The 21,998-nt window shown below is 40.0% G+C and overlaps 1 protein-coding gene across 1 annotated transcript; it reads right to left on the bottom strand.

The window, feature by feature from the left end:
• Window positions 1-1,396: 1,396 nt before the first annotated feature.
• Window positions 1,397-21,646, bottom strand: RBM5 (RNA binding motif protein 5). The gene is made up of 26 exons (XM_083726534.1): window positions 21,615-21,646; window positions 20,634-21,099; window positions 19,627-19,682; window positions 15,814-16,039; window positions 15,193-15,351; window positions 14,989-15,058; window positions 14,480-14,553; window positions 12,323-12,406; window positions 11,449-11,509; window positions 11,229-11,294; window positions 10,010-10,170; window positions 9,490-9,587; window positions 9,206-9,293; window positions 8,995-9,072; window positions 8,037-8,109; window positions 7,568-7,656; window positions 7,129-7,207; window positions 6,575-6,666; window positions 5,921-6,082; window positions 5,301-5,447; window positions 5,148-5,222; window positions 4,292-4,471; window positions 3,586-3,660; window positions 2,775-2,872; window positions 2,560-2,689; window positions 1,397-2,039 (listed from the first exon to the last, which is right to left on the bottom strand). Exons 3-26 carry the CDS (start codon window positions 19,641-19,643, stop codon window positions 1,914-1,916), a joined length of 2,508 nt encoding a protein of 835 aa, XP_083582660.1. The 5' UTR covers window positions 19,644-19,682; window positions 20,634-21,099; window positions 21,615-21,646; the 3' UTR covers window positions 1,397-1,913.
• Between the last annotated feature and the right edge of the window lie 352 nt (window positions 21,647-21,998).

Raw genomic sequence — 21,998 nt, 5'->3', positions numbered from 1 at the left:
CAGGACCTACTCTAAGGTATGTAGGTAGAACTTGGCCTAGGGCACTACTTCAATTCAGATTATAAATCATAGTTGGAAGGGACCCAGAGGGTAATCTAGTCCAGCCCTCTGCAATGCAGGAATCTCAACAAAATCCTACATGACAGGTGGCCATCCAACCTCTGCTTAAAAGCCTCCAAGGGAAGACCACCTCTCATGTCTGTTAAAACGGCTCTCACAGAAAGGTAATTCCTACAGGATTTCATGTTTTGTAACTTGAATGCATTGGTTCAGACTCTATAGTCTCTGAAGGAGAAAACAAGCTTGCTCCATCCTCCATGTGAGAGTCTTTTAGATAATTGAAGATAGTATCATACAAAGGCCAAGCAGTTCCATCTCCATGGGAAGGAAAGAAGGGAATAGAGAAAATACTGGCAGCTAGCTGCCTGCTGCATTCTGGCTTGTGCTTCTCTGCAAGGATACAACACCTGGAGGGAACCTCACTAGGCAAAAAGGTCCACGCAGAAGCCTTCTATTAGACTTTAGAGGGATGCTCCAGTAGATCCTCCATCCAAGACAACACCAACTACTCACTTAAGGAGCGGAGCAATTTTGCCCTTGCTGAAGTCCAAATTGCCTACTGCATCTGTAGCCAGCCTATTTGTGCTGGCTTCCTAAAGAATGCATTAGGGATTCTACAGACAGCAACTGAATAAAGCTCTTAGCCATGCTCAGGGGCTAGGAAATCCCGTTGAAGTGAACTGCACCACTGCAGCTCTAGCATTCAGTTTAATAACTCTCCAATGCACTTTACACTTGCTTGTATCTTTATTCAGGAGGAATGCTTTCTTGCCAAAGCCACCAGAAGTGGAGAAACAGAACCAAGAGAGACAATCCAGAGAAACAAGAGGTGAGAATAAAGCAAAGAAAGTGAAAAACCATCAAACAGGAGCAGAGAAGGTAGGAGAAACCACTATCCCATACTAGGAAGGAAAGGAAATTGATGTGGCAGTAGGGGACTGGCTATATAGTTGCTTGGGCATAGGATCCTGACCCATTTCTTTTACTGGAGTTCTGCTGGCACACTTGCAGTCTTCCTAAATCTTTCTTATTTGTTAATCCCCAGATGGATATATTCCCGTAACACAACCCCAATTATGTGATAAGAGCTCAAATAACTTGGTTAGTGTTGTCAACAGGACTGCTGGTGTCATGGGAACTAGGGCAGTAGGTGCCATTTTTTGCATACATACATACATACATACATACATACATACATACATACATACATCCTTTTCTCAATACTTCAGAGCAGGACCAAAGGTATTTTATCTATTTGTTATCATCAGCAAACAGGTAGTTAGACATTGTCACTTATTCTTTGCCACAAATCAACTTTCCCCACTGAGAAACAAAATTTGGTTTAGGCTTTATTTCTTCTTGAAAGAAGCCTGGACTGGCATCTATAATCAAAATCTTCAAAAAAAACTATACAAAGACATATCTTACAAAATATACAGGAAAGTTTTGCCAAAAATGAGAAACAGTACAAAGTAGGCAGATATAACAGTGTAAAATCACATTAACACTTCCTCAACTGCTCCACAGGACAGGTGTGGGTTTTTGACTACACAAATTTAATAGCACGACACATAAATTTACACTATATACAAAAATGTATAAAGATCCAGCACCCCCTTTTAATCTAGTTATGGTTCTTCCAACATGAAGCTGTGGTGCTTTGTGTTTTATGATCCACAAAGAGATGCATTACACGCTGGAATTAATGGAAATCCTGACACTAGAAATAGTTAACCTCAAGCCATAACTAAAGTAACTGCAATGCCTCCAAGGTCATAAGGTTTTTAACAGTCTGTTTGGGGGAAAATAGGGTGAGATGTTTCATGCTTTTCTGCTTCCAAGATGGACGGTGCTTATTCCATTTCAGTGAATCGAGCAAACATAGCTTTCCGTACTGCATCTTTGTAAGAGTCTGCTGTAGAGACACCGTAAGAACTACCTTTTGCTCCTAGCCCAGCTCCCCTCATTCTCACTTGAGCCTGCAAAGAAGCACAGGTATTTTAGTAGCAGCAAAACAAACATGACCACAGAAGTTACGTTTCATTCATCACAAGTCTCAATGGGAGAAGAACACCCCACCTCTGAAAAATAATTTAAACTCACTTTTCAGCCAAACAAGTATGATCCACCCCCCCAAAAAAAATATTCCTCAGGTATGCTGTCCCAATTCAGCAACCTTTTTTTGGGCCAGTGGGCACATTTGGAAAGTGCCATGAGTGTTATTCAGAAAACATCTGCCATGGGTAACACAAAATGGCTGTCACATCCATAAAGGCAGAAAGAAACAGGAGCACAAAATGGTGTGAGCAAGTGTGTCCCCCAATGGGAAAAAGTCACCTAAATCTGTCACTGCCACACTTGTTCTGAGCATCTCTCCTCCATTCAAGAGAGATGGAAGCGTGGGCATGTTTAAGATTGTGTACTTAAGTGTAATTCAGATTTTTAAACCACTTTTCAACTATCTAGGATGATAACCATATACAACTCCTCCCTGCTTACCTCAATGGGGGCTGTGATACCTTGACATTTCCTTCCTAATCCTGAACCTTCCCTCCAGCCCATAGCTTGAAGCATTTTGTTGCCAATATTACTATGGTCAATGCCATCTTTTGTGGGCTGTTCATAATTCCTAAAAAACAAACACACAGTTAAACTAAGGAAAATTTAGAGAATTTAATTTAAATGTAAAATGGTAAAGTATTTCAAATACATACACAGTGCCTGCATCAAACACTTTTTTCCGCTTTGGCTCTGGTGGCTCTGGTATGCCGTATTTCTCACGTCTTTCAGCTGCTCTGTCTCTGTATTTCATCTGAAATTATATCAATTTCATCAACTTCTGAACTCATTGTCAACCCCAGGACATACTCTAGTACCCTTCTGCTTCTAAGTAGCAAAACAATGTGGCATCTATTGATGTAGGCAGCATAGAACGCAAGAGAGTCAAGTACAATATCCAAACAGTGGAGAAAAAGAGAAAGAACGGGTACACATCATACAGACTGATCCCACTCTATTGCTACTAGATTCAACTTTCAGAATTAAGAATTGTTGCCCATTTTTAACGCTGACAAAATAAAGGGGGCACAACAAAAAGTTCTGAACCAGATTGCAACAGTTAATACATAAAGTACATGAATGGCAATCATTCTGCAGATTTTGGTTACAGAAGTAGTTGATCTAAAATCTTTATTCCCCACCCCAAAAGACACATGTGAACGAGATGTATTTTTTTCTGTGTTGCAGAAAACTAGGACACTGGAAGTTCCTAAATGTCAGGGGTTGGCAAGATATATTCCTTCCCCTTGAGATTTTTTCAACTACCAAGTTTCAATCCAGGACTTCCCATCTTTTAATTATTTCGTTTTTGAGAACCATAGTTTGCATTTCTATCATTCCAATTTCTTTTTGAAAGCAATAGAATTAACCCAAATCTTAGGGATCGCAACAGAATGCTTGTGGAATGGTTGCCTGGGTGCTGAATTAACACCTCAAAATCTATTGTCTTGTTTACATACCACTTACCTCTCTCTCACGCATTTCCAAGGCTTCAAGCTCTTGCTCTGATAGTCTCGATCTCCTGTAGATGTCCATGTTTTGCTTTATAGGAAAAAACAATCATCAAAATTGAATAATTGAGACTGGCACAGGAAGCTATTTTTTTAAAAAATATTTTCTGATTTAAGACTACCTCACGGTTTTATTCCTAACAAGAAATATCCATAAGTAATAAAACACTGCAAGTGAGAAGCTCAATGCCACATACTATTTTGTGTATCTAAAAAGACAGACAAAATTTGTGCCCCCCCCAATCATGTGGGATACAACCCTGTGGGAAGTATCCCAACAGGAGACATAGACAGGCATAGTAATATTAAGAATGCGCTCCAGCTCACTACTGCCCCCCACCCCGCAAAGCCAGAGCCATTCTAACATCAACTACCCTGTGGAAAAAATACTAACATTTTTTATGTTGATATTCCTTATTGTGCTTTTTAAAATGGAGTTTAGTATTACTTAGTAGGTGAGATATAAGTAACTATAATTAAGACGACAAGGTTCGAACTACAGAGGGAAAAGAGAAACTCTCCACTTGTCTAGAATCCTCTTGACAACTTTCCATGCTTCCGCCCCCGCGCCAAGCCAAGAGAACAAGTTGATATTCAGTTATTTTGGGTGGCAACTATAAAATTCTGCAATATTGAGTTTATTGTTTGAAGAAGTTGATTACCTTATGAAGATCAGAGAGCTGTTGGTGCCTGACTAGAGCTTCTTTATTTGGAAACTGTCTTCTACATAACAAACAGGCCATTTTTTTCCAGTCTGTTAGTTTTTCTTCTTCATTTTCCAGCCTTTCCAAGAAATCCTCTTCATTATCACTGTCTCCACTATAAGCAGCCACCAATCCACGCTGGAAGAGGAGTAATGTCATTTTAGCCCAATAAATACAAGCTGCCAAGTTCTATCACACTAAAGGGCAGGTGATAGACAGTAGATTGTTATGGGCTCTACCAGGCTACTAGAGGGTTGATATAGGAAACCTCAGGCCACTGCTGTTCTACAGCTCAACATGCCTGACAAAGAGGCACCCTATGAACGTGTAAATTCCATTTGTTTTCCTGACAAGATTAGAACTCTACTGAATGTCCCATATCCCATAACTCTCAGGTGTTGCTTTACTTCCTTTTTAGAAGGAACACCCTAAAAAGAAAGGAGTTACTGTAAAGATCAGTTTCCCAGCTAAGACCAACAAAGTTTCATCACAATGGCCAACAGCCCTTTTGCAACTCCAGAGATTAAAAGGGTCCCAAAATACTCCTTCCTATTTTCAGTACCTCTGTCTGCAAACTTCTAAATTATTGCATAAAGGACACAGAAGCCTAATTAATTAACATGTTTAGCTGAAATAAGACTGACCACTAAATATAAGCTTGCAAAAAAAATCAATTCTGATTCTTGCTCCATCACAAAAAGAACACGTGTTTCACAGCTCAAAGAAAGCACTCGCCAAAACATATTTATGAATTAGGCATGTTAACAAAAACCTTAGACAACACTAATGTCAGTGCAAGTTTCTATTCACTCACTTTCAGTGGGTTATCATCTTCACCACCATTCTTTATAACTTCTGTTATTATCTGCTGTCTCTCAGACAAGGTACCCTGAAGAAAGAAAGAACTGTTAAGCCCAAAAACTGTATACAATATCCTTTTAAGATATTAAATCCTACCAACCTTTACCTTTTTCTCAAAAAGAGCAAAGCCAGCATCAGCTGCTGCAGATTCTCGTCTTTCTTCCTCCCTTGCATTCAGAGGCTGAAAGCTATTCTTGAAGTTCTCCTTCTGTTTGTTTAGACTCTTAGCCCAACGTTCCATGTCTTTAGCAATCTAAATAGGAAAACATTGACATAAATTAAGTCTATACCAATAAAACAAATCAAATTTAGTATCTGCATACAATACCACATTTTCCGCACCTATAGATTTCAGGTTATTCACATGCAACTCAATTTTGTCAAATGAGTTATCAAACTAGTGTGAAAAGACATGTATTTGAAAATCTTTACATAACCAACTTAAGTGTTTAGTTCGTCATTTAAAGGTTATATTACTAAATTGCCTAGGTTCACAAGAGGTGTCATCCTGTTAGTGATTTGAGCATATTGGGACCCACTGATAGTGTAAACATGTAACCACACCTGCCTGCTTATGGTGCCAAATACTTGTAAGCTATCCAGTTTTTCACTTAATACTGTTAATAAGACATGCAATTTTCATTACGTGATTTAAGTAAAAAGTGTTTTGTGTTCAAACATGCAAACTTTGATTTTATCAATTAAAGCTGTCATTCTGATCATCACCTGCTGAGCTGTTTTACTCTTGGGCTTCTCTTTCTTCTCTTTCCCTTCTTTTGTGGAAGATGCATTATTCTGATGGTAAGATGTACCTTCTGCTGCAGGCATGTAGGTCTCTTTCTCACCATCCCAGTAAAGATACTGCTGTGTTATCGCATTGTAGTAGTACTGAGGAGGGGAAAATCCGTATCAATTCATATTTATATCCTATACATCAAGTTACCTTTCAAAAAAATAAATTTCCTCATATGCAACTCTTCTGAAATATTGTCTGTGCAAACATTGTTTCAGATAAAATAAAAAAACTCCTTCCAGTAGCACCTTAGAGACCAACTAAGTTTGTTATTGGTATGAGCTTTCATGTGCCTGCACACTTCTTCAGATTGTGTCAGATAATACCAAAGATTTGAAAGACATACCTATCAAATGGCTATATGGCAGCCTGTGAACAGCACATGCATGAATGCACATGTCACTACTGCAAATTAATACCAAGTTGGCAATTGGTACTTCTACCACAGTACTCTCCACTGACAGTAACTGTTCAAGGCCTGGGAAACAGATTACTCTGACACTCTGTTTCCAAAAGGTATGCACGATTTGGCACAGGTTATGACCCCATGTTATTTTTAGTTAAAAAGAGCTGCGAGCACTGTTTACCTGGGAGTTTGGATCATAATAGAGCCCCGTTACAGGATCATAATAGAAACCTGATGATTCATCATATTGGTATGTAGAAGTATCTGGAACAGCTGAAAATTTAGAAATGTGAGCTATTATTATCTGCGTGTGTTAAATCACCATTACTTAGTAGATGTCAAGAAAACCACAAATCGCAACAGTAAATATGATAAAGCAGCAGTTGTCTGGCCAACTTGCTCATAATGAACTAGTCTCGATCAACCCTAGGTCTGAGACACCCACAGGCATCATCTGGAATTCTGCTCATAGCAATTCTGATAATCGTTCTCAACTCCCTTTTACCTGTTTTCTGTATCACTCATTTCCTTCCAGCAGTGCCTCTGCCCTTTCATTTTGCCTCCCAACCCCCAAAGGTCTTGGATATTCTCACTTCAGGAAAACACTACAGCCGATTAAAAACAAGTTCATCCTACCCACATGGTTACTTTTGTCCTAAAAATGAGCACTATCAATACATATGAGTGTAAACTGCTGTCTATTTCCATTGATCATTGGAAGGGAAGTTTGCTTACCATACTTAGTGCCAGGGACCACGCCAGTTGAAGATGCTGATGGCACCTGCGCACTAGTGCCTGGCTGTGCTACATGAGTCTGGGGGGGGGGGGGGACAATTTAAAAATAGGATCTTTAAAAGTTGCAACTGTTCAGTAACTTAACATAAAAACACTTACACTCAGACCCCCTCAACCTGGTGCCCTCCAGATGGTTTTTTAACTACAATTCCCACCAGCCAAATCAGCATGCCCAAAAGCAGTTAACTGAAGCTGAGGTTCAAAACATCTGGAGTTCACTAGATCTTGAAGGCTGCCTTAAATGAACAGGTCAATACTTCCAAAATGGAATTTATACATGCAAGCTTTACTAAGCCACACCAATATCTTTCAGCCAAATGTACCTTCCAAATTATTATAAGATAAAATCTCACTCCAACAGAATACAGATTATATTTACCGGAGAATCGGGAGAGCTGTTCTGTTGATTATATAACTGAGGACTCTGGGAAACAACAGCTGCTGTAGTAGCACTTGTCACTGGAGTACCTGGCAATAGAGTTATTAAAAGTTCAGCAAAGCAATCTGAAAAACTACAATAGCACTTTGTTACTCAACTAGAGCAGGCATGGCCAAACTTGGCCCTCCAGCTGTTTTGGGACTACAACTCCCATCATTCCTAGGTAACAGGACCAGTGGTCAGGGATGATGGGAATTGTAGTCCCAAAACAGTTGGAGGGCCAAGTTTGGCCATGCCTGAACTAGAGCATTTAGATTTTCTAGACTGTTCAAATGCACAAACTCATTGTTTACCCTTGTATGCCACTCTACTGAATGCAGAGACCAGCACTGAATATTCCATACAGCTCTTGCACAGGAACATAGGTAAGTAGAATTTTACCACAGTAATAGGAAGAGGAAACTGTTACCTGATATTGTAGCTGTATCTGTGTCCAATGTTCCTGCTTGATTCTGGTAAAACTGCTGATAATCCTGTGAACACTATGCAAAGAATTAAGACAAAATTACTTGTGTGGTACATAATATAAATATACAGGCTTGGCTCCTAACAGAAATAAATTTATAGAAGAAAAGTCCTGGAAGTCATGCTCCCTGCCCTGTGGAATTTTTTCCACCCAGCTTTGGGAGGGCGGGCCTTGACTGACTCCAGCTACAAAAAGCTGAGGCTGCTGAAGAGGTCGGAGACCATTTTGATTCTCTCTTTAGTGCAGACCCAGGGTCATCAGGCCTGAGCTGCTACAGCTACCGCCCACCATGAACCACCCTTGGCAGGATACGTTCTATGCTTAAGATATTCTCTTGTTAATTATGCTGTTTTAAATGTGCATTTTACATTTGACTTCCTTTAGCAATGTTTTCTTACAAAACGTTTAAGATATTTTTGTTGCTTTAAATTTGCATTCTGTGGTTTACTGCCTTTGTAATGCTTTACTTTGAAATCTTCAGTTTCTTGTTATGTTGTTTTGAATGTATACTTTGACTTTCTTCAGTAATGTTTGATTCTGGATTGTTTTATTTGATGTTTTAATGTGTTGTAAACAGCTTTTGAGATTCCCCCTTGTTTAAAATATAAAGTGGTATAGAAAAGAAATGAATAACAATGATGATGATTTCTGCCTCCTGGAGGGTTGGGGAATCTTATAGATGATGCTGTCTAAGGCTCAGCTTAACTGCAAAAAAACAAAACAAAACTGGGGAAGAGCCCAATCCGATTTTGGGATGATTCATTATCCTCCGAGAAGCTCATTGCCCCCGATTTCATAGTCCTGGATGGGCTTTTTGGAGTGGGTGGGAAAAGAAAGGAAACTTTCTGACAAATTTATTTCCGTTCACTTGTGAACCTAAGATAATATTAGTCATGCGTACCTGAGTGTACTGGGTATAGCCATCCTGTCCCAGCTGGAGGTAGTTGAATTCAACTGCTCCACCTTCTCCACTTTGAGGCTATAAATTAAAGGATATGGTAAAGTAAATAAACCAAACCAAACCAAACACAAAGGCTGTTTAGATGGCTCTTAAATTGATGGAATAAGGCAAGGTCATTTACAACAATCAATTTTAGACTCAGATCCCCTACCTGGGTTGATGACCACTGGGCTGCAGCAATGGCTGTACTAGCAACAGAGAAAGCACTGACACGATTACCATCTGGGAGAAGCAAATCCCTAAAAACAAGAAAAACATCTAAGAACATTTCACAGACAACCTGCTATCATAAAAAGCTTCAAAACACCTTTTTATTTCTGTTTTATCACTGACATTTGCAAATATAGCAGCAATACCAATTTCCAATTATTTACCATTTGGAGAAAATTTGACATACATTTTAAATATGAAAGAGCAGCAGTTAATGAAACTCACTTCCTGGCACTCTTGGCAAAATCCACACCAATTGTTTTGCCATCTATTTTAAGAGGTGGCTGAAGACTCTGCAAAATTTGCAACAGCTGAGAAGCATCCTAGAAAGAAATTACAGGTATTGGATAAAGCTCAAATTAAAACACAAAATTATTGCTCAGAAGGGCACTGAGCTAGGCAGGCACATCACGTGGGCTGCATACCTTTACACAAGATTTTGTCCTATTATGAGTATTAATGGCCTGATACAATGCCTTTGACTGATAAAATGACCAAACGCTGTACCCTTCTCACCACATTTAATAAGTGTCTTGCCCACTCATCTAGTACTATGTAAGCCATAAATGTGGTACTTCAATAAGATGATCCTCCAAAAGTTGCTTTAATTCCACTACCTCTACAAAGCTAGAGAAGGTGCAGTTGCTCAAGATGCTGCACATCTCACTGAACTGGAATACTTTTACTTTTTTCCAGTGACCACATACGAAATTCAGTATCAAAGTGAAATAAAGTATGTTCTCACCATTGCTGAAGACAATTGTACAAAAGCAAAGCCTCTATTCTGTTGGGTCTGTTTGTCTTTAATAAGTCGAATGTTATTTACTGCCAGTGAAGCATATGGTGATAGCGCTGTCATGATCGATTCCACTACTGTGTGAGGGGCTATGTTTCTGAGAATAAGAGCTAGGAGAACAAATAACAAGTTATTACAAGATGCTCCATATATTACCCTTTAGTGTAAGAACACACCAAATTCATAAATTAAAAAATATTGTATTAATATTTTGTAATAACACCTAAGGTATATGAATATAACCTAGTCATTTATATGTTACACTCACTATCACAGGAATACATTAGTAAGATGTAGTTTTAAATATGAGTACAAGCAACCCCTGATTTATGTGGGAGTTGTGTTCTGGGTTATTGTACACAATGGTGGAGTGTGTATAAGCTTGCGCCACCCCCTCTTTTCTAGCGATTTCTGGGGCGGGCGTGTGTCCCTTGGAATCACATAAATCGGTTGTTGCCTGTATGTTAGAACTTCTTAATATAAATATAAAGCTAGATAGGAGGCCTTTCCTATATGTACTAAGAATGGGGAGCAGGAAGAACCCAATAAAGAGAATAAAGTCTTATAGGAAATGACATGATTGCAGGGGAGGAAACAATGAGGGGGGGGGAGGGTTCTTGTCTACAGAAAGGGACCCAAAAAGGGGAGGGAGAGGCAGTGAGTGAAGGGAAAACATAGAGAAAACCAATTCTCCAAGTGCCAAAATGTTTTATTATGCTCAACATTTCATAATTAGAAAATTTATTTACCAAGAATAGCTTACAAAATCTGCAGCAAAGCTTTTTGAAATCTGAGAACATTTTAAAACTTGAGCCACTGATGAAAAAGAAAAAGAAGAGTAATGTACTAAAAAACATCAACAGAGAAAAGCATGCTTGAAGACTGAGGAAGGCGGGGAAAAGAATGGGGTAAAGAAAGCCCTGCAACAGCTGTGAGGGCTATATTTGGGTTTCAAGTGTCCTGAGCTAAAACGATATCAATACTTCTTATAAATCTCTGGGTTACTGTGCTTCAGCACCTTGGATTTCTGCCCTATGGTCTACTCTTCTGAAATGAAAATACTGAATCAAATCTATGGGGATCTTGGCAGGAAATGGACTTTGTCTTGCAACACACACCTTGGTCGACCAATCCAACAGTATAACAGAAGACTTGAGACTTTACTCACTATCACAGTAGTAGTCTACAGACTGAACAGCCTCTGGTCCTCCAGGTGGTACCTCCTGTTCTGAATCTTTATTGCAAATCAGAAAAAATAATTTTAATCATGCAGTAACTTAGGTTGTTACAGCAAGACGCCTCTACTATGTCAGAGTAAGAATAACATGCATAATTTATAATTGTGAAATAAAAATATCTTTAGTTTAAGTTACTCAAATAGAACTTACCAAATTTATCTGCTCCACAACGGAAGCATTTTAGACGCCTCCTGAAGTTGTAAAGGCAGCACTAACAAACAAACAAATCCATTACATTTTTAGATCATTCAGCTGATGAAGCTTGCTGTAGCATACCACATCTATACCAATTAATTTAAAGTGAAACTGTTACCACATATAATCATAATCTGCAGCCTTCAGATACCAGTCTCAACAAACTTTATCCGTTCACACAAATAGCAATTCTGCAAGTAGCCTCTATAAAATAAACTAGCCTATCCTCTATAGCATTTTCTTGGCAATGCCCATCTTTCTATTGAAATATTACAGAATCACTGAATTTGGAGTAAACATTGTTCAGTGTTGAGAAGAGCTAGAGCTCACAGTTCCATCAGCTACATGGGTCTATAGCCCTGGAACGTGCATTAAGAGCAGAGAAGGGAAAACACACAGAATTTCTCATCGTTTTAGAACACCGTACCATCTCTACATGAAGCCAATAATCAGTGGTTTTTGCCTTTAAAGTTTGTTAACCTTTCTATTTTCTCATATTTATCTCCCACTTTTCTTCCAATGTGGAACCCAGGGAAGTACACTAGTGGTTCCCAGAAAAGTCACCAAACCAGGCACTGAATACTAGACAGAGACCTGCTTAGCTTCAGCAAGGAATGGCCTCACACACCTTCAGATCATTCCCTGGGTATGTATAATCTTGCTGAACTGTTTGTACTTGTTTGTGGCAAGCCCTATAATTTATTTAGATTTTGCTGTAATAACTCTGAATTTTAAATGTTACTAAAATTTAAGTCACTTCCATGGGTGTAGTCAATAATGATTAATGAAGTTAAAGAGCAACTAGGAAAGATGTGAAACATTGCTTTACCTTGTTGCAAAGCCAGTCTTCAAATTTAGGCCTGGGATTACTGTAGTGCATTGCGATTTGTTTCCCTTGAATCAACAGTTTTTTCTGCAAAAAAAGCACATTTAGTTATTCCTGTATCACGGCACAGATGTCCATTTTCCCATGGCAGAGCACACTTCGGAGGATTCAGTGCTCATGAATTAAATGGACAACATATGGGGAGGACGTAGAGAACCAACCACCGCCTCCTACACTCTGCCCATTCAATCCTGCAGGACACGGGCAGTAAGAAAATGGGATGTGCAGTAAAAGTAAACGAAATCAGGGAGTGTTGATCAAGCTGCCAAAACTAAGCGCTGACATGGAACCAGGAAATGTCTCAAAGGAGACCGAGTCCTACTGGCATAGCAACACGCTTTTAAAAATATTGTCAAGTGATTGCTTCACTTCTTTCCCAACTCCAAACACCCTAGAATTTTAAAACTTCAAAACAAATGGATTTTCAGTTGCTTTCTTCATGAAGCGCCCCTTGAAAGTACAGTAATTTCTCCCAAGAGGACCCTGGTTAGCTTCCTGGAGGCTGAACAAAAGGTCATGAACTGAACACACGTTCAGTATGAATCTTTTTTGACTAATTCATCGGTTCACATAAAAGCTTGTGTAAGAAATTTGCATTCTTCAGATAGTAGCTTTCTTCAAATAACTACAATGCTACTGAAATTTCACAATAGGGTACCAGTTCATTTGCTCTCAGTGCCCCTTCAAAGTTAGACTGACGCTATAAACGATTAGCTGCTTAAATGTATACGAAGAAGCCAAGTTTCTCAACTTAATCTTTATTGATTCCTACATATACATAGTTCCCCTATCCCTCCCCTAATTTCTGTAAGCCATTAACAGCTATTCATTCAGAGAGATGCACCTTTAAGTATGTCAAGATGTGTATGTTAAACCTAATTTTTAGCTAAATTACGTCAGAAAATAAAGTTCTAAATATAAATGGCATGAAGAAACTTATAGGGTGCAGATTTCATCCTTTTATTGCTAGAGTAGGCAAGTAAGGGGAAGGTTGAAGGACCCAGAGCAAACTGGGTTATGCACACACAAGTTGCTGGCATATTTACACTAAATCATGTTTGTCTGACAGTTAGCAACAGGGCCACTGGGGAGACTTGACTACTTTTCCCTAATGCTAGAGGATGTGTGGTTATTTTTTTGGAGTGAATTTGAAATTTATTCAGTAAGATGAATACTGATATAGCTTTGTATATGTTAAAAATTGTGCAGAGTTTACTAGTAAATCCAGTTAATGTTAATTCAGGCACCCATCTGCGCCACCAATGCATGCTATGAACACCATAAAAGTCATTTAATGCATGCAAGGATTAGGTACTCTTTCAGCTTAAGTGTTGTGGTGGTTGCCCATGATTTGAAGTCCAGAGAAATACTCATTATACTTCTGGTTATTGGATGTCAGAAGTGGAAAAATTCAGCAAAAGATGCATTTTCAATCTTGGTTTTTAAGCCACAATAATTGTATTTCTGCTCTTTATAGATTTTTAATATCTCCACCAGCTGCATAGGTCTAGCTTAACAGCAATTCAGTGGGAGAGAAGTTTTGCTATGAAAAACTGAAGTATTAGTAATCCAGAAGCATACCAATGCACTGGAAATGAGCAGGGAGATATTTTAATTACAATTTTTTGTTGATTACATTAGTAATACTCCACAATGTTCCACTTTCATTTGTTAAGTAATATTGAAAAGGCATATGCGTTACTATAAAAGTGCAGCTGCAGTTTAATAGACTGCCCTTTCACAGCTAGTGCTAGCATAAAGCACATACAGTATTACTGCATTCAGAAAAGCCTGTATGGTTTGAAACTTGAGAAGTTACTATGGAAATAATGTTTAGAGACCAAATCAGTCAGGTAAAATGCTACGTTATTATCAGAATAGTAATCTGCTGGTTTTATAACAGGCAGTTTGGCAAATCTACTGGGGCTCTCTAGCGCTATAACACATTTCGGAAATTTTAACATATACAAAGCTTTTAATCTTTAGGAAGTCATGGTTTTGGAACAAACCACTCCTTCAGCCTTTCATTTATTCCTTTTTAAAAACTGTACAGACTTGTTCCATTTTCAGGAATAATCTAGACTTTGTGAGTGAAGCAACCTGATTGGCTTCCATCCAGCTGGTAGCATCTTGAAAGTGATAAAACTCCACGAAGGCGAAACCACGGCTTACACCTAGAGACAGCATTCAGATATAGACGGGATAGTTGTGTTAGTCAGTTCCTTTAAAACAGGTGAATCTCTCTCCAACTGCTTCATTACTTCATGACAAAGCAGTTTTATAAATGCGACGTCAACTCTGAATTTGCTTCTTGTTTTGCCATGGCAAGGAAACCAAGCTGCCTTAACACCTGAATGGGATCCATGTTTAAAGGTAACCATGCAATGAACTACTAAAGTTTAAAAACAAATTAACAGTAGGTGTTACTTACCATACCCTTTAATATATAAAAATCTGAAGGCTTCTTCCACTATCTATAGCCTTTCAAAAGGCTAAATTCCTTACCCATGGCAAACCTTTCATTCTGATTGTACTTGCAGGTGTGGGGAAAACGTTTTAGGCCTGGGGAAGAGGAAGGTACTGCCCAAAAAATAGGTTAACACTCTCACCTGTCTTTCTCTTCATCAGCCTCACATCCGCAGGCCGAGGGCCTTCACAGGACTCAATGATCTCGCGAATCTGTATGCAAGTTTAATTTTTTAAAAAACTATTAATATTAAAAATTGAGTGCTTTTCAAGATTATATAAGCTGTTTCAGCATTTATTCTAATGCAATCCAAATATTCTAAAGACAATAGTTAAGTATTACTTACATCATAGTCTGTAACAGTGATAGGGAGCCCACGCAACATGATGGTCTTGCTTTCTTTCTCATCATTGTCATTTCGATAGTCATGCTCTCCATAGTCCCCATCAGAATGATACCCATCTTCTGATTTGTCACTATTACGCCGCTCGCGTTCACGCTCTCTCTGCCAAGTAAGCATGTGTTTTAGCAAGCTGACTCTATAGCAGTTTATCCATTAAAAAAAAATCAGGACTTGTGAAAATCATTCAATTCATATTCAAACAATCCTTTCTTTGCTTGAGAAACATGGGATCCAACGTTTACTTTCTACAGTATCCAGAAAAAATATTGACCATATGAGCTCCATATAGTAAGTAAAGCTAGGAAGTGTACCATTTATTAACACAGGAAACAGCACAATACAAAAACACTCATTATGCCAGGGATAAGGAACTTGTAGCCCTCCAACAGTCGAGGTTCTCCAATCACCATCAGTCCCAGCCAGAATGGACAATGGTCAAGGATGATGGAAAATGCTAACCAAGAGTATTTGGAGGGCCACCTGTTTCCCATTTCTACATAACAGTAACCAAAGTTAAAACATGTGTTGTTCAAAACTTTCCATGTACACAGACATTACGCTCACCTCAGGACTGTCATAATCTCTACCATCATAATCTCTACCATCATAATCTCTGCCATCATAATCCCGACTATCGTAATCCCGGTAATCATCGTATCTGTCACTTCTGCGCTCCTCGCTAGATCTTTTATAGTCAGAATCCCGTCGACGACTTCTGGAGTCCCGCTCATCACGATCATCTCTATCTATGATAGAGCCGTATCTTCCGCTCCGTTCAGTTCTGCTCACACTACACAAAGAGTTGGTCAAGTCAGACAGCTTGAAAAATGTAATTAATCAGCAAAGCTTTTAACAGGGTCAGCAGGGTTATGCAAAAAACAATCAAATAAAGCCCCAAGTAGCCCCAGCCACACTGGGACATCATAGTACAATGGCTTAAAAAAAAAAAAAAGAGAGAGAGAGAGAGAGAGAGAACACATGGCTATACAAGGAAACTCCCAAATTATGTGGGGGCTACATTCTAAGTAACTGCACCTTAAAGTGAAATCACATATGCCGTATTGGCCCAAATATAAGCCACACCTTTAAAATTTGGGGGGGGGGGGAGAGAGAGAGAGAGAGAGAGAGAGAGAGAGAGAGAGAGAGAGGGGCAATACCCGAATATAAGCCACTCCCTTAAAATTCAGCAGGGACTCATACCTGTTCTGTTTTACCGTATGTCTGTTTCAGCAGAGATATCATAAAAGCCAATTTTTGTAAGGTCGCAAATTTAAGCCGCACTTAAACTTTTCATGGTTGGAAATTGGGGGGAAAGTGAGGCTTATATTCAGGCCAATACGATATTTGAAACACCACTGAAAAAACCTGCAAACACCCCACCCCTTTTTGTGTTACTTCTGGGTTCAACGCAATGCACATGTGTGCAGTCACAAACATATCAGATGTGCCTAAAATGGTCACTGTCTGTAATTTGCATGTGATTCTCCCTTTTCATAAAGAGCTACCCAGGAATATATAAAGGTGGCCCAGGGTAATTTCAGGTACAACTTTGACTAATAAGAATTATTATTCACTTGTGACTTTATAGGGAGACATTCATTTTAAGAAATCCTAACTAATGTTAAATGGCAAAAAAAAAAAAAAATCAAGTATTTTTTCCTGTGATTTTTACCTCTATAAAAAAAAAATCAAATTAATTGATGACTGACTAAATAGCTATAGAAGACAGCATGAAAATTGCACTCTCTTTTTGCATGTATATAAAAAAGTAAATGTTGGAACCTGGCTGTTTTACACTTAACAAATAAAAGCTTATTTCAGGATTTTAGATTTCAGAGTTACAATCCCCAACCAATTGCTAGGTAATAAGCTTTGGGGGAGATAGGACTTAAGAAAATGTGTACAGGATTGTGCTGTAAATTACTTAAGAAGAGAACACAGTTGTAGAAATCATTGCTACATTAACTGCTTTTAGAATCTCAATAGCATTTCACTGGAAAACAAATTCCCTACCTGCCTTTTGGGATTTATTTTTATAGTATTTGGGACATAGCTAGAATGCTAAAAAAATACTTAATATGCATCTTACTTAACATTTATAAAGACAAAAAATAAGAAATCTATTTGTTAAAAAATGAACTCCAAAATCGTTAGCTTTCAGGGATGATTTAAATTTACAGGGATATATGTCCTTATTTACTGTTTACACTGGTGTGGTAAAATATACAAATAGTTGGGTCCTAAGTATTGTACACTCTCTTGCTCAGGTTCTTGTAACTAACGTATTAGCTAATTTTTAGTTGTGTTAGTGTTGTGTATTTCTTTAATATGTTAAATACACAACTGTTTTTCTATGTTAATACATGCACAAAAGTGGTTCAAGTGCTTTATAAAAAACACTTTTATTTATTAAACACATTTTTACTCTTCCTTTCCATCAAAACAATCAAAGCAGCTTTTATTACTTTACCTGTGTAAAGTGAACACATACAGGGAAAGCATCAACACACAAGGACATCTGGCGAAAGGGGTTGTGCATTTAGGACCAGACTCAAAGATTACAGGTCCTCCCATCATCTTGTGATATATACTCTGAAGCAGGGATTGTATTCTAGGTTGCTTGGTTGCAGATTGAAAGCTAAGAACTTCAAGGTAGCTTTCTCTGAAATGCTACATATTCAATGTGCTAGACAGGCACAGGCGATTAATCTCAATACATGGATAAGACAAGTGATGACAGGAGGGATTTAGATTTTTTTAGGCACTAGGGCAAGGGTCAGCAACCTAAGGCCCATGGGCCAGAAGCCCATGAAGGTCGTTTGACCGGTCCATAAGCTGCCCCCGAACCGAGTTGCCCACCCACGCACTAAACTACCACAGTGCGGTGACTCGCTTCCATGGCGCTGAAAATCGCAGGGGGGCGCGCTCACGCGCACCCACAATCCGGCCCATGGAGGGATCTCCACGGGACTGATCCAGCCCAGGCAAGATAAACCTTGCTGACCCCTGCACTAAGGGACAAAAGAAAATTTTCTCCACAGGAGGCAGTGATTACCAACTGGGATGGCTTTAAAAAAGGATCAGCATAAATTCATAGAGGGCTATCTATGGCTACTGGCAGTGTGCTTTTTTCCATCCCTCATTGTCCATTTGCATTTATTTTTGCCAAGTTTGTGTTCCTTTTTGTTCTGATTTGGATAGGACTTCTACTTATTTAAAGAAACCTTACTCCATATAATTATTTGACTTTGCTCATTAATTACATTGGCTTGCTCATTAATTACATTGGGGCAAAAAGTATCTCAACTTTACATGTGTTTATATAGGATCCGAACAGGTAGTAGCTGACAGGGAAGAGGACCTTGGGGTAATAGTGAATAGTTTGATGAAAATGTGTGTTGTGCAGCAGCGGTGAAAATGCTGATTTTTATATTAAGGATCATTAGGAAAGTCACTGAAAATAAAGCTATTAATATCATAATATGGTTATACGAATCTTTGGTTTGACCATACACAGAATATGGAGTACAATTATGGCTTCTGTTCCTAAAAAGGATGTTGTAGAGCTGAAAAAGGGAGATTGAATATGATCATGGGGTTGAAACAACCCCCTAAGAGGAAAGGTTTCAACATGTGGGGCCTTTTAAATTTAAAAAGGGAAAGTAAGGGAGGATCTGATAAAGGCATACCAAATTATGAATGATGTGCAGAAGGGGGATAGAGAAAAGCATTTCTCACAGTACTTGGGATCATTCAGTGAAACTGAATGTGGGAAAATTCTGGACAATAAAAAATGTTTTTCCCCACAGCATTTAAAACTATGGAATTTGTTCCTACAAGATCTAATAAGGGCTATCTTGGAAGGCTTAAAAAAAGATTTAAACAAATTCAAGACACTGGAAGCAATATGCCTCTGAATACCAGTTGCCAAAGATCGTATGTGGGCAGAGTGCTGCTAAAACCAAGTGCTTGCTTGCAAGCTACCGCAGGCATTTTGCTGGCTACTGTAAAAACAAGATGCTGAACAAGATGGATATGTGGTGTGATCCAAAGAGGTGCATGCAAGCTTCGTACACAATTTAGAACCCTGACTGTCCAGGTTTTTTATACTGTAGAGCAAATAGGCACTCTGCTTCAAAAAGGCAGAAGCAGGGGCTATTCAACTTGGGGCAGGGCTAAACAAGTGACCATGCAGCCGCCCTGGCCACACATGTTCCCATCATGCAAATAACGCCTGAAGATTGCTAAAGAGATACATTCATATACCACAGATCTGGAACACATCAGGGAAAAAAGGTCTTTCTCATATTTTATCAATCTACATTTCTGAAATTGCAGCCACCATTATGTAATACTTCAATGTTTGCTTTTGCCTACCGTTTGTCAGAACCCATGGCTTGCCTTCAGTTCCTGCTTCTAGTGAATTGAGTTGTCTATTTAGGAGAAGAAGAAAAAACAATCAATGCAGACACCGAACAGATCATTTTTAAAGCATAGTGCAGAAATGCAAGGCTCCAAAGTAAAGCCTACAAAAACCTGGTCAGGCACCCTAATAATGAATGCCCCTCCAACAGCGTACTTTGAACTAAAAAATGGCTTTCAGTACCCTCGCTCCTAATGCTATGTCTGCAGCAAAAAAGAAAAACAGTAACAAGATAATCAGGGAATCGCTGTAAAAGGGTTATCTGCAGAGGTGTTAAAAGACATATTTAGATAGTCACAAAAAGTGACTCTTAAGGTACGCTTATGTTGGGAAGGAATAGAGAAGTCAGAAGCGGAATGGCCACGCTGGTCTTGGTTAAATTAAACCAGAAGAATCCTTTCTACAACGGGTGCCTCCCGCTGGGCATTGCAAGAGACTGGCTGACAGGGCGGCGTTAAACGGTGGCCGATATTCCGCAGCAGACAGAGAGAGAGAGAAACGCAGGACGCAACCACACCTGCGGCGACCAACAATAGGGACCACAATAGCAATTATGCGGAGTTCGCCACAAACGCAATGAAGGGGAGGCGGCGACTCGGAGGAAGGGACGGAAAGGCATTTAAAAAGATACCTAAAACTGAAGCTCCTTCCCACCGAAGAAGCATTTCCTAAGCCTTTCCCTGCTTGAGAAAGCGGACGGTTGGCACTCCAAACCGCCGCGCCCACCTCCGCCCCCCCCAAAAAACCGGGCTCCCTATGGCGCCTCTTCTCTCTCTCGCTCGCTCTTTGGCGCCTCTGAAGCTGTAGGAGGCTCCAGTTACGGCTTAAAAGTCTTATGAAGAGCAAAAAAAAATAATCATCTAATTCGTTATTCCCAAATCAGACTAAGGACTCTTCCCGAGTTCTTCTCTACTGACTATATAGCCGTCTCCGCATCGGAAACCCGATTTCCAGTACCTACCGGGGAGGGGAAATGGGCCAAGGGCCGCCTCTGCCACCACAACAGCTACAGCAGTAGCAACACCAGCTTCTGTCAAACACCACAAAATGGCGCTGAAGGGGAGCTCGCCGTCTTCTACCCACAATCCCTCGCGCTCCCCGCCTCCTCGCTCCTCCTCCTGGAAGCTTCCAGCGAGCCGCGAGCTCGAGGCAGCCTTGAGCTCCGCGCGGCCTGCTGGGTAGCGTCGGTGTGCTGGAGCCCAACCTTCGTTTATTGCGTTTCGCGGGGTGGGGGAGGGAGGGCGAAGAGCGGGAATGTGCCCAAAAATGTTCGTGATGGGATATCAGAGATGCGAAGCTAGACCCACCGCGGCAAGCTTGTCGCTCCCAAGTAGACCCATGACTCAAGCATCTCCCGGGGTTTCCTCCCCGCCGGCCACGGAGCTTTCTTCGTGCAAAAGTGATGTGCAGCGACTGCAAAGATCCCGCTGGGCAGACAACCATTTTGTGAAATTTACATCGCCGGCAATCACGGCCATTTCATAAAGCCGGCGAGCTGAACAGAGGTCTGGAGCGTGTGAATGCACCATGATGATGTTTAATTTTTAAAAAATAATAATAATGGCGAAATGATATTAAGTAGGCTTTCTAACACACGCCTTAATGGTACATTGCAATTCACATGCAGTCTATAGAAAAGCCTTTTTTGCAGAATTGCCACGTTCTGGAGAAACAAGCGAAGCACGTAATGGGTGCGATCCTGTGCGCATTTACTTGGTATTATGTCTCCTTGGGCACAGTGAGGGTTACTGTTGAGGAAGCATATACTGTACACAGGAATGGGGAAACGTCTCGCCCGTCGCTTTGGAGCCGGCGCTGCCCCTCCCTCTCCAGACGCGCCTAGTCAAGGCGGATTCTGGTCTTATTTTTGGTCCTATTGCAAATACATAAACGGGCCTTACTAAGGACAGGGAAACAAAAGGCTTGCCGCTTGTTTACTCACCGTATGAAATGGCGGGGAAGATGGTCTCCACATAAGTGGGGCGAGCGAGAAAGCGATCTCCCAATTTTACCACACACACCCCGAATTCTAACCCTCCCAAAATGGCTGGCGCGGGTGGGTAGAGGTGGGATGCCTCTCAATACCAAAATATCCCTCAATAACAGCCACTTTCAGGAGCGACACCTTACACTGCAGTATGACTGCGCCTGTAGAAATAGAGTTCAGCCAAAACGGTGACTTTCCAAAAATAAGCTTTGAGCTACTATTTATAAAGGACTAATGCTTAGGGAACTGCAAGTGAAACCTGCAGCAACATTTTGTCATGTGTAGCGATCGTCCTGTTCCTGGTCCCAGCCAGCCCTGACCTTCTCTAATAGATGTGGC

This window comes from Podarcis gaigeae (genome assembly GCF_964106915.1).
Source record: "Podarcis gaigeae genome assembly, chromosome: 2".
Lineage (NCBI taxonomy): Eukaryota > Metazoa > Chordata > Lepidosauria > Squamata > Lacertidae > Podarcis > Podarcis gaigeae.
Note: the sequence above shows the minus strand (reverse complement) of the source record. Positions and strands in the feature narration are given on the sequence as shown.

Coding starts and splice junctions, on each gene's coding strand:
- RBM5 (XM_083726534.1), bottom strand. Junction 15,059..15,192: donor TCACTGTTACAGACTATGAT/GTAAGTAATACT, acceptor ACTTGCATACAG/ATTCGCGAGATCATTGAGTC. Junction 9,588..10,009: donor TACAATTGTCTTCAGCAATG/GTGAGAACATAC, acceptor ATTTCTTTCTAG/GATGCTTCTCAGCTGTTGCA.